This window comes from Danio rerio, chromosome 11 (assembly GCF_052040795.2).
Source record: "Danio rerio strain M-AB ecotype USA chromosome 11, GRCz13ab, whole genome shotgun sequence".
Taxonomy (NCBI): Eukaryota; Metazoa; Chordata; class Actinopteri; order Cypriniformes; family Danionidae; genus Danio; species Danio rerio.
In genome coordinates this window covers 25,670,100-25,688,519 of record NC_141031.1, presented here as the reverse complement: position 1 = coordinate 25,688,519, position 18,420 = coordinate 25,670,100, and the positions used below count along the sequence as shown (strand labels likewise).

Genomic DNA, 18,420 nt, shown 5'->3' with positions numbered 1-18,420 from the left:
TATCCTTATATAATATATTCAACAAAATCATCTTACAGGACCTTTCCGAGGTCTTTAATGATTAAATAAACGCAAAGCCCTTCAGATTATATGTTCATATCCTATTGACATCTTGGGGAATGAAATATTTTGAGAACATAATCCTGTAAATCTCGCAGCACTGACCGCGGGCAAAGGCGAGCGATCTAGCGAAGTGAAAGCTCGTCTGTGAGGGAAAAACAAGTGGAAAATTAGAGTGAGTTGTGATGTTTGAAACACAAATACCTCGGTCCAGCCTGGACAGACAAGATATCCATATGCCCGAGATTCACCATTACAATGGCTCATCTGTCAGTGGTTTTAAATGGCGCTGGTGCTTCTCTGACGTATTGTTGATCCGCCATTACTGGATACGTCACTTGGTGGCAGATGTGTGTACTGCAGCCAAAGTGGTAAACTGTGTGTATGTCTGTTTAATTAATTTAGATCTTTTGGGTTTTTTTGCATTTAGGAAAAATATCGATACTTGGAGACAGAGTATCAATGATGTATCACGGTCGAATATATCACGATATATTGACATATCAATGTTTTCCCACCCCTACTGTTTTGTTCATTATTTATTTATTTATTTATTTATTAATCTGGAGTCACCACAGCCGAATGAACCACCAACTTATCAAGCATATGTTTTTAAGCAGCGGATGCCCTTTCAGCTGCAACCCATCACTGGGAAACATCTATACACACTCATTCACACACAAACACTATGGGAAATATAGCCTACCCAATTCACCTGTACCAAATATTGTTGCACTTGTGGGGGAAACTGGAGCACCCGGAGGAAACCCACACCAACTGGTGTTCTCCCCATGTTGGTATGGGTTTCCCCCACAGTCCAAAGACATGCACTTTAGGTGAATTGAATTAACTAAAGTGGCCGTAGTGTATGAGTGTGCATGTGTAACCCCACCGGTCCTACACCACACAACCCGCTCCGAGCTGGGATCGAACTGGCGACCTTCCGCATGGTGGTCAGTTGCTCTAACAAGGAGGCTAAAGACCATGTCGTCTAGCATATATCGCTAGAGCACCCTCAGAGGTCAGAGGAGTGAGGTTTACCTGCACAGAACCTACTGGCTGGCCTCCGTTACACATGTGTATGTATGTTTCCCAGTACTGGGTAGCAGCTGGAAGGGCATCCGCTGTGTAAAACATATGCAAGCTAAGTTGACGGTTCATTCCGCTGTGGCAATCCCTAATAAATAAAGGGACTAAGCTATAGGAAAACAAATGAATGAACATGTGATGAAATCTTACTTGTTTAAGTGCAATTAGATTTTTACATAGTATTGTGCAAACAACTGATCTAAAATATAGCTTATTTGCAGGAATCCGCTTATTCATGTTTTGAAAAAATACATTGACCGAAGAAAACACATTCAAAAAGTAAATTATTAACAAATTGAGAAAACATCTCAGTTTGACAACACACATGCACACAAAATAACACTTACACAAAATCGCTCATATAGCAGACCACAACGGAAGATGTCGGGGGACCCTAAAAAGTGACAAACCTGGTTGCCTTCAGTTGATGAATTGCCAGAAATTATTTTAACATCCATGTCCAGCCTGATCTCACAAGAAAATATCATTATTTTTCATTTTTCAGTTTAGTGACTAATTCGAGTTCAGCCACAGTCTTTTAAAAGAGGGGTGGCACCCGACCTCACCCCTAAACCCAACCATCATTGGGGAATAAGCAAATTAAACTAAATTGAACAAATGAGATTGTACAATTTTACACGAAGTAGCCACTGAATCATAATGTTATGAACTGCCATAAGATAGCATTGCCAGGTAATAAACACACAGACCAACAGGTGAAATGGTTTTTCCTAAATTTCATCTTGAAGCAGGGATTCGTCACAGATGCTTAACTCACACAAAAAACCCAGCCTTGCAACACAAGGCAAACATCAATTGATAAAACATTTTTAACATTAAATCACATAGGCTATATACACACTTCATATGCACTTTACTGGACGTATATATACACACATTGTTCATAACGATCTTCAAATACCACATTTTATGATATTTTGTTAACTCGTCAGCATTACTACATGTCAGATAGCTCTAGCCCATATGTTATCAGCTTAAGCTCGAGCGCTGCACTCATGTTTGCTTCCTTTTTTTGTTTATTTTCAGCTGTAATATGAAGAATTGCACAATAAAATGTTATTTTAATGTGATGTTAATAACAATTACTCTAAGAACAACTGCAAGTTAGAAGGCAAGCATGTCAGACTACTGAACTGAACACTGCTGAACACTAATGACCAGGAAGCAGATTTGTAGGGTTCATCACTTTTTATGGTCCCCTGACAATTTCTGTTATCTGCACTATTTGCAGCGTGTTTCATCTGTTCGTGAGAATTTGTGAGTGCGTTTGTTGTCAAATTGAAATGAAAATGTTTTCTCAGTTTGCTTGAACTCTGTGGTTAGTATTTTGCTGCCTTCTAGTCATTTCAGCCAGAAATTACCATTTTGCAGGAACATAAGGACAGAATCACATATTAAAAATGAGTGATTGGTTAAAAAATGTCATTATTGTAGTGCAAAAACCACAAGCCACTGGTAAGAAATGTAAATTGTCAAATTAAAATAGTTTTCTGAGATGCCAAAATGTAACTAAACAAAATACAAGATAAAAAAAAGGACAAACGTCTTAAAAAGCACAACCTGCTGGTAAGGAGTCGTAAATGACCAGACCAGAACTGTGTTCTGGAATGACAAAAATGTCAGTAAATGCAGTGCAATTTAAAACAAAAAGAAGAAGAAACTTTGCATCTCTCTAGGGAAACACGTCTGAAAAACATCCTGCTGGTAAGAAGCGGTAAATTACCAAACCAAACTGATACTTCACCATTGACAAGGCTGTAGAATTAGTGACAGCTGAGCAAACTGACCTGGCCATCCCCCAGTTGAGCTCCTACAGCTCTCCCCCTCACCTAACCTGACCGCCTTCTTAATCTTGGGTTAGATTCAATACTCAATCCTCAGGAGAACACAAGCTTCCACACCTCTTTTCCCGCAAGAGCTGCTTTTGGGCTATGGCCATTCAAAGACAAACATCAAAGGTAGGCCTCCTTCCTGCTGAGTGAAGACTCTTTGGTCTCTTGGTTTAATTGTGAACACTTTAAGAACAGGTTAAGCCGAATAACTGAAGAGACCCAGGGGAGCTTTGAATATTAATGTTTTAAATTTGAGCTGTTTGGGAAACAAGTGTGAAAAAAAAAAACATGAGTCAATCTGGGTTAAATTAGATCAGAGGATTACATGTGATTTGGATTTATCATGTTAGATACTCCTCAAAATCACTGCACTGTTTAACATTTGCACATTTATAATTGCACATATTCATTGCACTGATTCCCTTATTTGAAATGTACATACCCACTGCACATGGACATTTGTAATTATGTACACACCAACTGTACATACATTTGTAATTATGTTTATCTATCTGCACACTACTGATTATTAATAGCAACCTGTACATATATTCATTTATTGTAAATCTCTGTTCATAGCTAATACAACCTGTATATAATGTTCATAGTACATCCATCTGTAAATATCATCATAGTTTTTCTATAAATGCACTTATAACGTATACCTGTATCCTGCACTTGCTGCTATTGCATTGCTGGTTAGACCTAAACTGCATTTCCTTGCATTGTATTTGTACATGTGTAATGACAAAAAAAATTGAATCAAATCTAATTAAAAAATCTACATTTGTTAGGTTATCAACACGGAGGTGTTAACAGTATATTCTAAATTACAGTGCTCACCCCTCACAAATCTATCTTTTAAATTCATATTTTAAATAGGATACAATATTATATTTGTGCATTTACCTCAGATTAGTCAGTACTGAAGCCAAATCTGGAGATTATCTAACAAAATAACGTACGGTAACGGTCTTAAAACTAGTACACCCAAATGTATATGTTAAAGAAAATTATTAAATACAAATTTTAAAAAAGAGAAAAAATCAAGAGAAGCAATAAATAAATAAATAAAAATTCTGTTGGTTCTTTTTGCAATATTTTTGAATGAATTTAATTGTATTATCTTACAAATTTCATATTTATATTTTTGGTGACTAAAATATTATTTTAATAAATATATCTGTTAAATAAATCTGTTTTGTTTAAATGCACCAAAATACATTGTTTATATTCATTGAGAAATTGATAAAAATATTAATTTTTAAAATGTGGTGTGCTCATGCTGAGCACTGTATACTTAAAGGGATAGTTCACCCAAAACTGAAAATTACTCACCCTTCACTTGTCACAGTTTAAATTTCTTTGATCTGTTGAACACAAACAAGATGTTTTGAAAAATGTTGGAAACCTGCAATAATTAGCTTTTTTCAATAATAAGCTTTTTTTTCCTATTATTGAATTCAATAGTTAAAGTTTTCAAAAAATCTTTAAAATATCTTCTTTTGTGCTAAAACGAACAAAGAAACTCCTGAAGGTTTGGAACCCCTTGAGGTTTAGTAAATTGTGAGTAAATTCTTTTTTTTTTTTTTTGGGGTAAACTATCACAGACTGACAAGCTTACTTATTTAAAAGTACAAGTTTTTGGCTTGAGTAATATGCCAGAATAAAATAATAGAGAGCTTGCAATTGTATTAAAGTAATGAGAGAGTGAGGGAGAGAGATTGGCCAGAATAACATCTGTTTCATTTTTGAGAATCAAGGTATAATTCCATCAAATGTTGATTTCTTAACTGTTTTGATTTAATGCTTAGTTTACAACATGTTTTCATTTAAAATTGACAAGAAATCAGTAGTGTCATCAAACCAAATTCATACATTTCCAAAAAGTTGTCTCTTACTTTTTTCCATTTCTCTGTGTGGAAAACTCATGTTTTGGCTTTGCACACTCATGTCATCTGCTAACAGCCTCTTTCCATGTTACACATCCATACAACTAGATGATAGATTACCATAGCTAAGCACACAAAAACTGATGTATTTATGTTTTTAAACGCATGGAGGGTCTAAAGTGTTTAACCATCACTCTGTCATTATATGTGAAGTTTGTAGCTATTATGGGTCTACGTACATGTCTCAGCAGCCGGAAAGAAGTGCCCTCAAAGGTTAAACAAATAGAGGTGTGACAGGCATCTGTGGCTACAGACAAAGAGCTCCTGCAGACTGTTATAAAACCCCTCGGGAAGGGGGAAGAGTGGACGGTGCCATAACCTCAAAATGAAGCACAGTCTTTCAGCTAATTAGAAAGTTGGCACAGGAAATGGCATAGAGCGGATTAACTTGACACTTTGTGATGTTAAATCCATAATTGGTTTCTAATTCCAAAGCAGTCTGAAAAGACCATTTACTTTATCTCCTTTAGATGTTGCTGTATCTCGTTTGGATTCTTCTGGGCTTTAGTCTTGGTGCCCCTCCAACTGATTTGGATCTTGAAGCATTTGGCCTGGAGAATTATGATGACCCAGACTCATGGGATCTGCACTATAATTATGATGATGAGCATGAGGAGGTGAGCTTTCACGAGAGGTTTCTTTTTGTCAGTGTCAGTCCATCATCATACCTGAATGATTTTCTTTCCTGTATGTGTCAGAAGCAGTAATTCTAATAGTTAAGTAAAACTTTTCTTTCTACAGTAAAGGGAAATGAATGCTATAAAAGTAATCCATTTGATTTATATGGTCTACGAGGAGGACCACTGGATGATAAATCAATATTTATTTTAATCGATTAAACTTTTGAAGAGAAAACAAATGAATTAATTCTCTGCAGCTGCTTTGAGAGTTCCCTTCCTTTCTTTATTTGAAATATATTGCATACTAAAGATTTATAAAAATTTTAACTTGAGAGAAAAATATATTATTGCATAATAAAATTATAATTATAAAATGATAAGATTAATTGTACAAAAATATTTAGTCATAATAACTATTTAAAATGTATGTATTCAAATAGCTTGAAATAAGTATAATATTTCAGTCAGAATTACTTTAATCAAAAAGCTACAACAGCAACATTAAATATTAAAGAGGTAGTTCATCCATAAATAAACATTTACTCATTATTTACTCACCCTCGAGTGGCACTTATTTAATAATTTGATATTTTTGTTCCGATTAAATACTACTATTATTTTCTTTATATTACTAATTAGAATTTTGAGGATTGATTGATTGATTGAAAATATTTTTCTCTGATTTACGACTATGTTGACCTTTCAATTAAATAACTATTCAGTTTGGACTTTTTTCCAGTTGTGAATAAATACAGTTAAAATCGGAATTATAAATCTTTTTTTTTCTTTTTAAAATACTTTCTAAATGATGTTTAACAGAGCGAGGAAATTTTCACAGTATGTCTGATAACATTTTTTTTGTTCTAGAGAAAGTCTTTTTAATTTTATTTTGGCTAGAGTAAAAGCAGCTTTTAATTTTTTAAAAACCATTTAAGGTTTCAATATTATTAGCCCTTTCTGGCTATTTTTTTTGATAGTCTACAGAACAAACCAACCACAATAACTTGCCTAACCATATCCTGCCTAGTTAACCTAATTAGTTAAGCCTTTAAGTGTCACTTTATAGAAGTGTCTTGAAAAATATCTAGTACAATATTATTTACTGTCATCATGGCAAATATAAAATAAATCAGTTTTTAGAAATGAGTTATTAAAACTATAATGATAAGAAATGTGTTGAAAAAATCTCTCTGTTAAGCTGAAATTGGGGGAAAAATAAACAGAGCATCTAATAACTGCTTATTAAATAGTCATGGGACAAACTAGGAACTTTTAAAATAGTATGATATTACAATAGAATTGAATTGAATTTTTATTTGACAGATTTTAGACAAACTGTACAAAAATACAAGTATCCCATACATTTTGAAATAAAACTGTCAACTCTGTGCAAATGTGCTTAAGGATTTTTTTTTTTTTTAATTATCCATATTCATTTATTTTGTGCCCTTTGCAATTTTTCTTTCTCTAAACCTTTCTTGCCATAACATCTCCTATTAAACATCCCAGATAATTTACAATTTTTTTTCACTCAAATATCAAATCATTAATCCTAACCACTAAAGAATCATCTTTCTTAAATTTCACTCTTGAAGCAAATGAAATAGCCTCTGTTTTACCTATGTGTAAAGAAAGTTTTTCATCCAAAAACCAGTTGTACAAGTTTCTAAACTGTGAACTCATGATTTCTTCCATGGCCCTTTAATCTTGATGATATACTTTTAATCTAATGGATGATAGTTCACCAAGAAAATCAACATTTACTCATTGTTTACTCATTTACTTACCCTTGAGTGGTTCCAAATCTTTATGAGTTTCATTATTTTTGCTGAATACGAAAGAAGATACTGTGAAAAAAAAAGCTGAAAACCTGTAAGACTTCCATATAAAACAAATCCTATGGAAGTCAACGGTAACAGATTTCAGGCCTTCTTAAAAACATCTTCTTTTGTGTTTGACAGAAGAAAGAAACTAGTTTGGATCAGGTTTGATCCCTGTTTTGATTTGACATGTTTGGATCAATTGATGCACGAGTAAATGATGAAATAATTGTAATTTTTGAGTGAACTACCCCTTTATGCAGTTAAATTGGTGGTTTGGTTTTGTTCTAAGGAAAATCCACGTTCGTCCATGCAGCTAAACATACAAGAAGTGCAGCATCAAATCAGACCCCCTAAAAGAACAGAACCAGAAACCATGCATAAACAGCTAAAATTAATAACTAATAATTAATTATTAGTTAATAAAAATAATTTTATATTATTATTAAAATAATTAATTAATAACACCAAAGATTTGCTGATTACCATTCCAGGTAGCAAAGATCTCTGGCCCAGATTTGGCAGAAATCTGGCACAGCAGGCATTAATCCGGCACTGGCATATAGCATGTGGGCTAAACATGGCCCAGGTTTGGCAGAGGTGGCATAGTCTTTAAGGCGGCACACAATACTCGGGCCAGATGTCAATTGTAGTATTTGGCCCAGATGTTAATAATTGATGTGTGGGCCATGTAAGTTTGGCCATCTTGACCCACATTTAAAATACATTTGTATTATTTTCAAATAAAGAAAGAAATTCTACCAATTAGGTCGCTGAAAAAAAAATCAAGCCCATAGCACGCTTAAAGTGCAATGATTCATGGGTTTATCAATTTCATTGAAGTCATGACACACCAACATATCTGGCCCAGTTCAGGCTCAGTTATGGGTTATTAACTTGGCTAAGACTTGGCCCAGATATGGTCCGTATTTGATCCTTGTCTAAAAGCCAGACTTGGTCCAGTCATTTACTGTAATTCACTGCGGCATGTGGGCCAAGCAAAAGCTGATTGTTTGGGCCAGAGCAGTGCCAGAGATATTTTGCTTTATGGGATGTATACATACTTGGACAAAATACCTGAATCTAATAACAGATATGATCTAGGAGAAGTGGAGGATGGTTGAATTGACGTGCCGCCAAGCACTGAAGAGTGTTAAATTGACTTGTAGATGTCAGAACCAAACTGGTACACATTATGAACAGCTGAGCATCAGCCTGAACTAACATTAACGTGGTGCTCAATATTTTTAAAAACAATGAAATGTGATTTTTATTTTGTTTGATTTTATTTAATTTTGATTATTTAATTTTAATATTCTGTTTTCGTCCATCTTCATACTGTTTAAGGTTGAGACAGTAGCTCCTCCTACAGCTGTCACTCCTCCACCTGCTGTGCTTGTTCCTGAAAACTATGTGGAGGAAATGACTCTGCCACCTCGTCCTACGAAATCACCTGTTCCTTCAACTCTAGACTTCAAAGCACCAGGCCTGTTTGGACCTGACACAGGCTTAGGTAGATGGATCATTGCATTTAAAAGTGTTAAACTGCCCCTATTAAACCTTTTCTGATATTACTTTTGCATAGAGCATATAATACAGCACTGCCGTCAATAGACCAATCATCAAGACAAATGGATAAACTCTGCCATCTTACCTTATACAGACGAATATGGCAAGCCTTTAAAAATGTAATTTATAAAATATAACAGTATATACACTCACTGGCCACTTTAAGTGACTTAAGAGTCAGACGGGCTGGTCTGAGTATTTCAGAAACTGCTGATCTACTAAGATTTTCACGCACAACCACCTCTAGAGATTACAGAGAATGGTTTGAAAAAGAGAAAATATCCAGTAAGCGGCAGTTGTGTGGACGCAAATGCCTTGTTGATGCCAGAAGTCAGAGGAGAATGGCCAGACTGGTTGGAGTTGATTGAAAGGCAACAGTAACTCAAATAACCACTCATTACAAACGAGGTATGCAGAAGAGCATCTCTGAATGCACAACATGTCCAACCTTGAGGCGGATGGGCTACAGAAGCGGAAGAACACAGTCACTCCTGTCAGCTAAGAACTGGTTTCTTGAACATGACAATGTGTTTACTGTACTCAAATGGCCTCCACAGTCACCAGATCCTATTCCAAGAGGGCACCTTTGGGATGTGGTGGAACGGGAGAGTCGCATCATGAATGTGCAGCCGACAAATCTTCAGTAACTGCGTGATGCTATCATATCAATATGGACCAAAATCTCTTTGTTGAATCTATGCCACAAGGGATTAAGGGAGTTCTGAAGGCAAAAGGGGGTCCAACCCATTACTAGTAAGGTGTACCTAATAAAGTGGTCAGTGAGTGTAAATACTCATTTTCAAACACTAGTATTTATCAATGATTAGATATTGATACAGATTTAATACCTATTTTCTTCCTATTAAATACTACTATTATTTTCTTTAGTTGGTACTCCTTAGAATTTTGACAATTGATTGATTGATTATATGAAAATTATTTTTCTGATTTACTTCCTTACTTCTCTTTACCTTTAATTGAAATATTATTATAATACTAGAACATAAATATCCATGCCTATTAATTATGTACTACTTTGTAGACACTAGTGCTTATTATTGAATAACCTTACATCTTATGTACATATTTACATTTAATGACTAGCGGCAGGATATAGATACTCCTGTAAATAGATGAAATAAGGTGTTTTGTGACCTTGAATGCATGTAAACCTAATGTTGGAGACATCCAAAATAAAAAGAAGGAACCTTTAATATAGCATAATAGGGGCACTTTTAATCTGATGGTGTGTTTTTCTGTCTCAACTAGGAAACCTGCGCCTTCTAGTGGTGTGAAATGTCATAACCCGGCTCTCTTTCCCTCTGTCCGGCAGGGATGCCCACATGCCTTCTGTGTGTGTGTATCAGCGGCAGCGTTTACTGCGATGACTCAGATCTGACTCATATTCCCCCTCTTCCCAAAGAAACCACACACTTCTACGCTCGCTTTAACAAGATCACAGAGATCAAAGCCGCAGACTTCATCAATCTCAGTAAGCTTTTCCAAATAAAAATGTGTTTTTTTCTGCACATACAGCATTTTAAACAATTGGTTGCACTTCTAGTTTAAGGAACTTGGATTTAAAAAGAACTGAAACTAATTATTTTAAATAGTAAGGCCTTTCTACCAATCATCCATGTGCATAATAAAAACTGAGTAAGAGGCACATTTTCTTTGTATTTTTTCTGTCATGAAAATAATGTTAGGCCTGTTTTTTTTAACGTGACTATCACAAGCATAGCCAAAGCTCTTTTGAGTTCACTGTGGTTTGCTCCTCCAGATTATTAAGTACTTCCCTACAGTACAGTCTATTCAATATACGTTATGTGCGGACAGACTTGTTTCATGTTTTTGAGGTTGTTTGTGATCTGCTGAAAGTAATTTGTTCATTCTAAATACGTTTTTATTGTTGTTGTTGTTTTAAATCAATGGATGAACTGTGAGAGGAATAAAAACACATCATTGTATACCAGATTTTTAAAAACACTGTATGCTTTGTTTACAGTTTAAATAGTTTACTCTTATTATTCAAGCAAATGATAATCGAGTAAAAGGTTAAATAAATCTGTCTACATACCAGAAAAATTTAATACTAGGTTTAGGACTTGAATGGAGCCTTTGATCAAACCGTTTATTACTTTATGCTGTTCTCAGATCAGTTAAAACGGATCGACCTTAGTGGAAACCAGATTGGTAAAGTGAACGAGGATGCTTTTCGTTCACTGCTTCAACTTCAGGATCTCATGATGGCTGACAACAACATCCAGGCTCTTCCTGAACTCCCAGCTTCCCTCAAGCACATCGACATCCGCAATAATAAGCTGAGGAGTTCAGGCATGCATGCTGAGGCCTTCAAGGTGAATACTGTTCAGTGTTGTTGAATCGTTTTAAATTCTTCTAGAAGAAGATTTGTATGCTTATCAATGCTGCATTTCATAATCAAAAGACAAAAAAGTCATGAACACAATAAGTGTAAATTAGTTAATGTTAGTTGTTGCATTTAATAACATGAACAAACAATGAACAATACATTTATTACAGTATTTGTTCACATTAGTTAATGAAAATACAGTCGTTCATGGTTAGTTGGTGCATGAACTAATGTTAACAAGCATGCATTTAAATGTTAATAATTCTTTAGTAAATGTTAAATTAAGATTATGTTGTCTTGAGAAAGCCAACATACTGTTGTACTACATAAAATTCTGTTTCTTCTTAGACTATATTTTAAGAATGCATCTCCTTCTAGACTGTTCTTACCACCGAACTATACTGAATTAGGTCGCTATATCTTTTCCCACTGATCCGACTTACGAATTTCCGAAAAATGTCCTGGAAAATTCTAAAATGTCCCATAGACTTAACATTGGACCAAAATTTCTGACCTCATAACTTTGCACCAGACTGTCATATAGACCTAAGGTTTGGCTCCTTTAACTCAGACTACCAATTTGCTAATCACAGATGGCAACAAGGCTGGTTTTAGAGGGGTTTTGGCCACTTTCAGGCTGGTTTCCAGCCATTTCCAGCCTGGTCTTAGCTGGTTAGGCTGGGAGATGACCAGCTAAAACCAGCTTGACCAGCCTAGCCAGGCTGGGAGCCCAGCCAAAACCAGCTTTGTCCAGCTTAAACCAGGCTGGTCAAGCTGGTTTTAGCTGGATTTAGTTGGTCATTTTCCAGCCTGACCAGCTAAGACCAGGCTGAAAAAGGCTGGAAACCAGCCTGGAAATGGCCAAAACCCCTCTAAAACCAGCCTGGTTGACCAGCTAAAACCAGCCAACCAGCCTAGGCTGGTTTAACAACTGCCTCGTAACACCATAGCAACCACCTTGCAATGCCTTATTAACCTCCTAGAAACAGCTTAGAACACCACTGCCTAGCAACACCTAAGCAACCACGAAGCTATGCCTTAGCAACCACTCATAACATCCTATCAACCGCCTAGCAACACCTTAGCAACCACTTAGCAATCACTCAGAACACCCTAGCAAACACCTTAGCAATGACTTAGAAAATCTTAGCAACCACCTAGCAACACCTTAGCAATGACCCTGCAATGCCTTAGCAACCGCGTAGCAACTACTCACCCTAGCAACCATTTAGCAACACCTTAGCAACGACCTAGAACACCTTAGCAACTGCCTAGGTACCACCTATCGATGCCTTAGGAACCACCCAGAACACCCTAGCAACCGCTTAGAACAATCTTAGCAACCACTCAAAACACTTTAGCAATGCCTAGCAACCACTTAGACCACCCTAGCAAACATTAAGAACACCCTAGCAACTACTTAGCAACCACTCAGAACCCACTATCAACAGCCAAGATGTCAAATCATGACTTCATATTTGTCATTTAAATTTTTCCATTTCATTTATCAAAGGGATGTTTATTTGTAAACTACTTTTGAGAGGATCACATGCTTATGATTGGCCACAGCTGGTCTCGCATTAGATACTATATGATAACCAATCAGACAAATCAAAACGCACATGACGTGGGTTTCCCCGAGGTGCTACAATTTCCTCCCACAGTCCAAAGTCATGCATTATAAGTAAATTGAATAAACCAAATTGGCACAGTATACACAGTTGAAACTACAAGTTTTCATACACTCTATAAAAAGGCACATAAACATTTAAAATAGTCAGATGTTAATGTGACTAAACTTTTTCTCTTTTAGGTAAGTTAGGATTATCAAATTTGGTTCTGTTATGCTGAAAAGCAGATATGAGAGAGATATTTCTTGACAAATTGTTATAACTTTTCTTGAAAGTCAAGTTTACATACAATAGGATTATTATGCCTCTGAAAATTTATTTGAAGGCACAACTGTAGAATAGTATTTAAGGATTGTTTCCTTTTGTGACAATATGGGAAATTCAACAAGCCAGAATCAACAAAAAGCCAGTTTACAATTTGCTAAATTACACTGGGAAAAATAATAATTTTTGGAGACATGTCCTGTGTTCTGATGGAACTAAGATTAAACTGTTTAGCCATAATGACTAGTGTTACATTTGGAGGACAAAGGGGAAAGCTTACAAGCCTAGGAATACCATCCCAACTGTGACATATGAGGGCAACAGCATCATGTTGTGGGGCTCTTTGCTGCAGGAGGGACTGGTCCACTTCACAGCATAGATGGCATCATGAAGAAAGAACATTAGAAATACTGAAGCAACATCCCAAGACATCAGCTAGAAAATTAAAACTTGGCCTAAAATGGGTCTTCCAAACAGACCATGACCCTAAGCACACTGCCAAATTAGTTAAAATGTGCTTTAAGGACATCAGAGTGAATGTTTTGGAGTGGCCATCACAAAGCCCTGAACTCAATCCTGTAGAAAATGTTGGGGCAGAGTTAAAAAAAAAAAACCTTGTGTGAGCAAGACAGCCAACAAATCTGACTCAGTTACACCAATTCTGCCAGGAGAAATGGGTCAAAATTCCCTAACTATTGAGAGAAGCCTGTGGAAGGATGCACAAAACATTTGACCAAAGTTTAAAAGCAAAGCTAAAACAAATACCAAGGGAATGTATGTAAACTTTTGACTGTCTAGAAACAATAAAAATTCTCCAAAAAAATTATTTCATTGTTCTGGCATTTAGCAAATGTAAATCATTTATGTAATCCTAACGGACCTAAAATAGTGAATGTTTATTATGATTTACCATCAGACATTTTAAAAAAAAAAATGGTTTTGTTTCTTTTTTTAGAGTGTATGTAAACTTCTGATTTCAAGTGTTTTAGTACTGGGCCGGTGTTTTAGTACATAGCCGCATACTAGTATAGTTGTCAGTTTCTTCCGCCATGGCAACCCCTAATAATCAAAGAATAGGCCGAGAGAACATATTCAGGGTAGCAAGACCTACCTGAGCTCAGACTCCCCTCTCTCCCGATGAAATGGGAGGAAGCCCCGGGCTTAAGAATTTTTTTGAGCTCATGGCTCTCTCCCAGGACAGCATGTCAAACCCACTTTATTATCAATCATCAGCTAAGTGTGAAATATAATATTTAAATAGTGTGTATGAAGCCGACAGGACATGTATATAAATTTGTGTAAATTAATCGTCATTAAATGTTTTAATCAATGTTGTATTAACTTTGAAGACTAAGATTGACAAGGCCCTTGAAATCCAATTCAATCTATCACCTGTGTAACATCTGTTTTGGACTTTTGCACCATGTCTTAAACAGATGTGACAGAGGACAAAAAAATGTGATAAAAGATACCTTTTCTTTGTTATTCATTAATTGCTCTAGCCATAACATTTTTGTTTGTTAACATAGTTGGTATTTAATCTGTGAACAAGTAAATAAAGCATTTAAATAGTTTTTTTTTTTTTTTTTTCAAAACAGCTGTCTGTTTTTCAAATCATCATAGGTTCAGGAAATTCAGCTTTAGTCAGAGAAAGCCAGTGAATTTGGCAATTGGCTTAGCAAATAATAATAATATAATAGCAATTCTAGTTATGATATTATTATTTATTTTTATAGAGTATATTTTTTCACACCTTTCTTTGGAACCTTTTGTTGGAAAATCTGTCATTATAGTAAGACAAAATTTGCTCTAAATAATCTGTTTTCATTTCATAATGGTATAAAATTGTACCTACAGTGTAGATATGAAAAGTAGGTATAAATATATACTTTTATGGAATATAAACAGATTTCTGAGAGCTAATTTTGTCGTATACTGATAAGTTTTTCCACAAAAAAATTATTACGATTAAAAAATGAACAGCCTTTTTGAAAAGATGCTGCTTTTGCCTTTTTTTAAATGCAGTGACATTGCAAACACAGCTTTAAGTGATCATGTAACGTAATTATGTTTCTGTTCATTTTTCTCCTGAGCAGGAAATGAAGGAACTTCAATTTCTTTACCTGTCACACAACAAGTTAGACTACATTCCCGTACCCCTACCCGAGAGCCTGCGAGTGCTCCACCTGCAGGTAGAAAACAGCTCCTGCACACCTCATCACTACCAAATAATACATTAAAATGTAATGCAAATCTAATATTTCCTTCAGAACAACAACATACAGAGCATAACCCAAGACACATTCTGCAACAGCCATGACAAGAACTACATACGGAAAGCACTGGAGGACATCAGGCTTGACGGCAACCCGGTGGACATCAATCTTTACCCCCAGGCATATTTCTGCTTACCACGATTACCTGTAGGAACTCCAGTTTAAAACAGTGTCTCTCTCTTTTCAACAGGCTACGGAATAATAATATGAAGCGAGGAATTGAATTAGTTTAAAATGTCACCCAATCAATATCTAGGAGAAAGTTTTTAGCTTAAGTTTTTTTTTGCAAGTCACTCTGTGCGTTATGACTTTGCACTTTGCAGGATGTACAAATGTTTGTGTTCCAAAATCTACTCCTTACCTACACTCAGATGCTAACTAAAATCCCAACTTACAGAGCTCAGCATAATTGAGTACACCCTATTTTGAAAATCAATATTTTTATTTATTTCTCAGAGAATGTGGGTAATATATATTGGTGCATTTGAACAAAACAGGTTCATTAAACAGATATATTTATTAAAAATTATTTTAGTCACAGAACATCTTTAGAAATGGAAATATAATGCATTTAAACTTGTGCAAAATAGTGTCCTCAAGAGAGTTCATTTCATAAAAAAGTCTTCTGGAATCATTAAAAGCAAAACAGTCCAGTAAAATGTGTTTTATAGTGAGGGGAATTGTGCAGCACAAACACTGAGTAAGGTTTTCACCTTGGAGCAAAAAAACATGGGTTATTCTTGTATGTCCAATATGACATCTGGTAATAACCACTTGATTAAATCTACATTGCAAAAAATGCTTTTCTTGCTTAGATTTTTTGTCTTGTTTCTCGTGTAAATATCTAAAAATTCTTATATCAAGAAGCATTTTCTAGACAAGCAAAACATATTGTCTTGTTTTGAGAAATAATATGCCAATATTAAGTGAGTTTTTCCTTAAAACAAGCAAAATAATCTGCCAATGGGGTGAGCAAATTAATCTTGTTTTTTTTCGTTTGACGTAAGATTATTTTGCTTACCCCATTGGCAGATTATTTTAGATTAAATAATAGGGTGAGAACATGGTAAGATCTGAAAACATGGTAAAAACCAGGCCACTCTGAGGGCTTTTCTTTTTCTGGATTGCTTTTGAAAACATTGTCAGTTGGGTTTAGTGAAGGCGGTGATTGGGTCAATCGATGCTTTTGAAAACACTGTTGGTTGGGTTTAGGGAAGTGAGTGGGTGGGGGAATTGGTCGGCCATTCAGTTAACGACCTCTGGTGGATTCACGCGAGATGTGCAGGTGTGAATGGCACATATGATAGAAATTTGAAATCTGAAAACCGTACACAGCGCCTTTGGTGGATTCGGGAAAACAAAAACTAAAAAAATTTAACTCCTAGGGCATATTTCACGATTTCCAGAAATGTATTTAGGGGTACATATCAATAATTATCCTGGCTTGGATATACTTTAGGAGGCAGACACACTAAAAGCAATGCTTAAAAGCTTCTGTCATCTGGCCTACCTTTTATTAGCTGGCCCCCATACATCTAGGTCATGGCTCTAATTTTACTTTTAACAGACTTAAACTAGTGTTTTCAGTACTGGAAGGGTGGCACACTAACAAGGACACAAAACACAGCTTGTAGTGTCAAGTGCTGATGCACCTTTAGAGGCCAGGGGATTGAGATTTAATCACACAGTTCCTACTTACTGGTTTCTGTCAAACTCAGCCCCCTAAACATCACTCCTGTCGGGGGCATGGCACAAATGTTATCCTTATGATTCTACTCTCACCATCTGAATGACACGCTAAACTAAATGCTTAAAACATCAACCTTTAGCATCAGTTGCTAATGTGATTCTTGGAACGATGTTGATCACATTGGCTGACCTCTGTCACATGTAATTCTAACATAATGCAGGTTTGCAGAAGTGCTGCCTCAAGCATCTTTTCCAATGAGCCTGTTTCCAATGTTAACCAATGTTCTCATTAGTTTGAACTGACCTCCATTTTGGATAGCTTTTTCCCTGTGTGGCTTTGCAGTGTACCGTGTGTTTGGATTGCCCTCCTAATGTGATGCTTCAGTAACAACTTTTCAAAAGAAAGCTTCTCAGAAGGTAATATAAATAGATCTCAGAACATTGAGAGCTCCTCTAAATGGCATTAACATGTATTTGTAGGCAGTTCATTAGATATTGGAACAGAACTAGGGACACTTTATAAGTCACAGCATAAATCGTCTTAAAGTCGTTTAGCTGCAATGCCCTATTTTCACCACAAAGTGACACCATTCTCCAGTACATCCTGTCTGCTGCAATATACTTCTGCATTTCTATAGACGCTCAGCTGTTAGGAGTGTCATTTAAACTCAGATTGATGCAATGTCCTTGAGCATGCATAGTTTTTAATTAATGATGTTTTATGTTTGCTTGATTTGCATTTGTATTTCTGTTTTTTTCTTTTCTTTTTCATTCAAATGTTGTATCGGTGTATTTACAGTGACAACTAAGCATCTAATTTTAAAATCAATTCGCTCATGTACCACTGCAGGTGGTTTCCGAGGTTACTTAGCAACTGTCAAATATTTATAGTTTGACATTTACCCGAGTGCACAATGTAAAGACACTCGTAGATTATTTGCACTGGATGTTAAGCACCTGTAAAGACACAACATATGTAATCCCATGAGCACGAACAGGTTTTAGAACACCAAAATGTGTGCAGTTTTTTTTGTTGGCATTGAAGATTTGCTATGTGCACAATGTCCAATTGGACAAAGTGCTGCATGGATCTTCAGAGCAAATATCCCACACAGCTCCATTTAACAGCATGTTTTGAATGAAGGCCAGATTTCTGTCTAAATACTGAATTAAACACAACAGCAGAAAATGACAGTTTGGCTCTTTGTGAGATCAGTGATGGTTTT

General features: G+C 35.8%; 1 protein-coding gene across 2 annotated transcripts; it reads left to right on the top strand.

The window, feature by feature from the left end:
• The first annotated feature begins 3,029 nt into the window (after positions 1-3,029).
• On the top strand, positions 3,030-18,386 carry optc (opticin). 2 transcript variants are annotated; one of them, XR_015501885.1, is made up of 8 exons: positions 3,030-3,128; positions 5,425-5,571; positions 8,742-8,907; positions 10,297-10,455; positions 11,118-11,320; positions 15,326-15,421; positions 15,500-16,571; positions 16,612-18,386. XR_015501885.1 is itself a non-coding variant. In NM_001003583.2 (7 exon segments), coding segments are annotated over 7 exon segments (969 nt in total). In that variant the 5' UTR covers positions 3,048-3,101; the 3' UTR covers positions 15,671-16,008.
• The last annotated feature ends 34 nt before the right edge of the window (positions 18,387-18,420 follow it).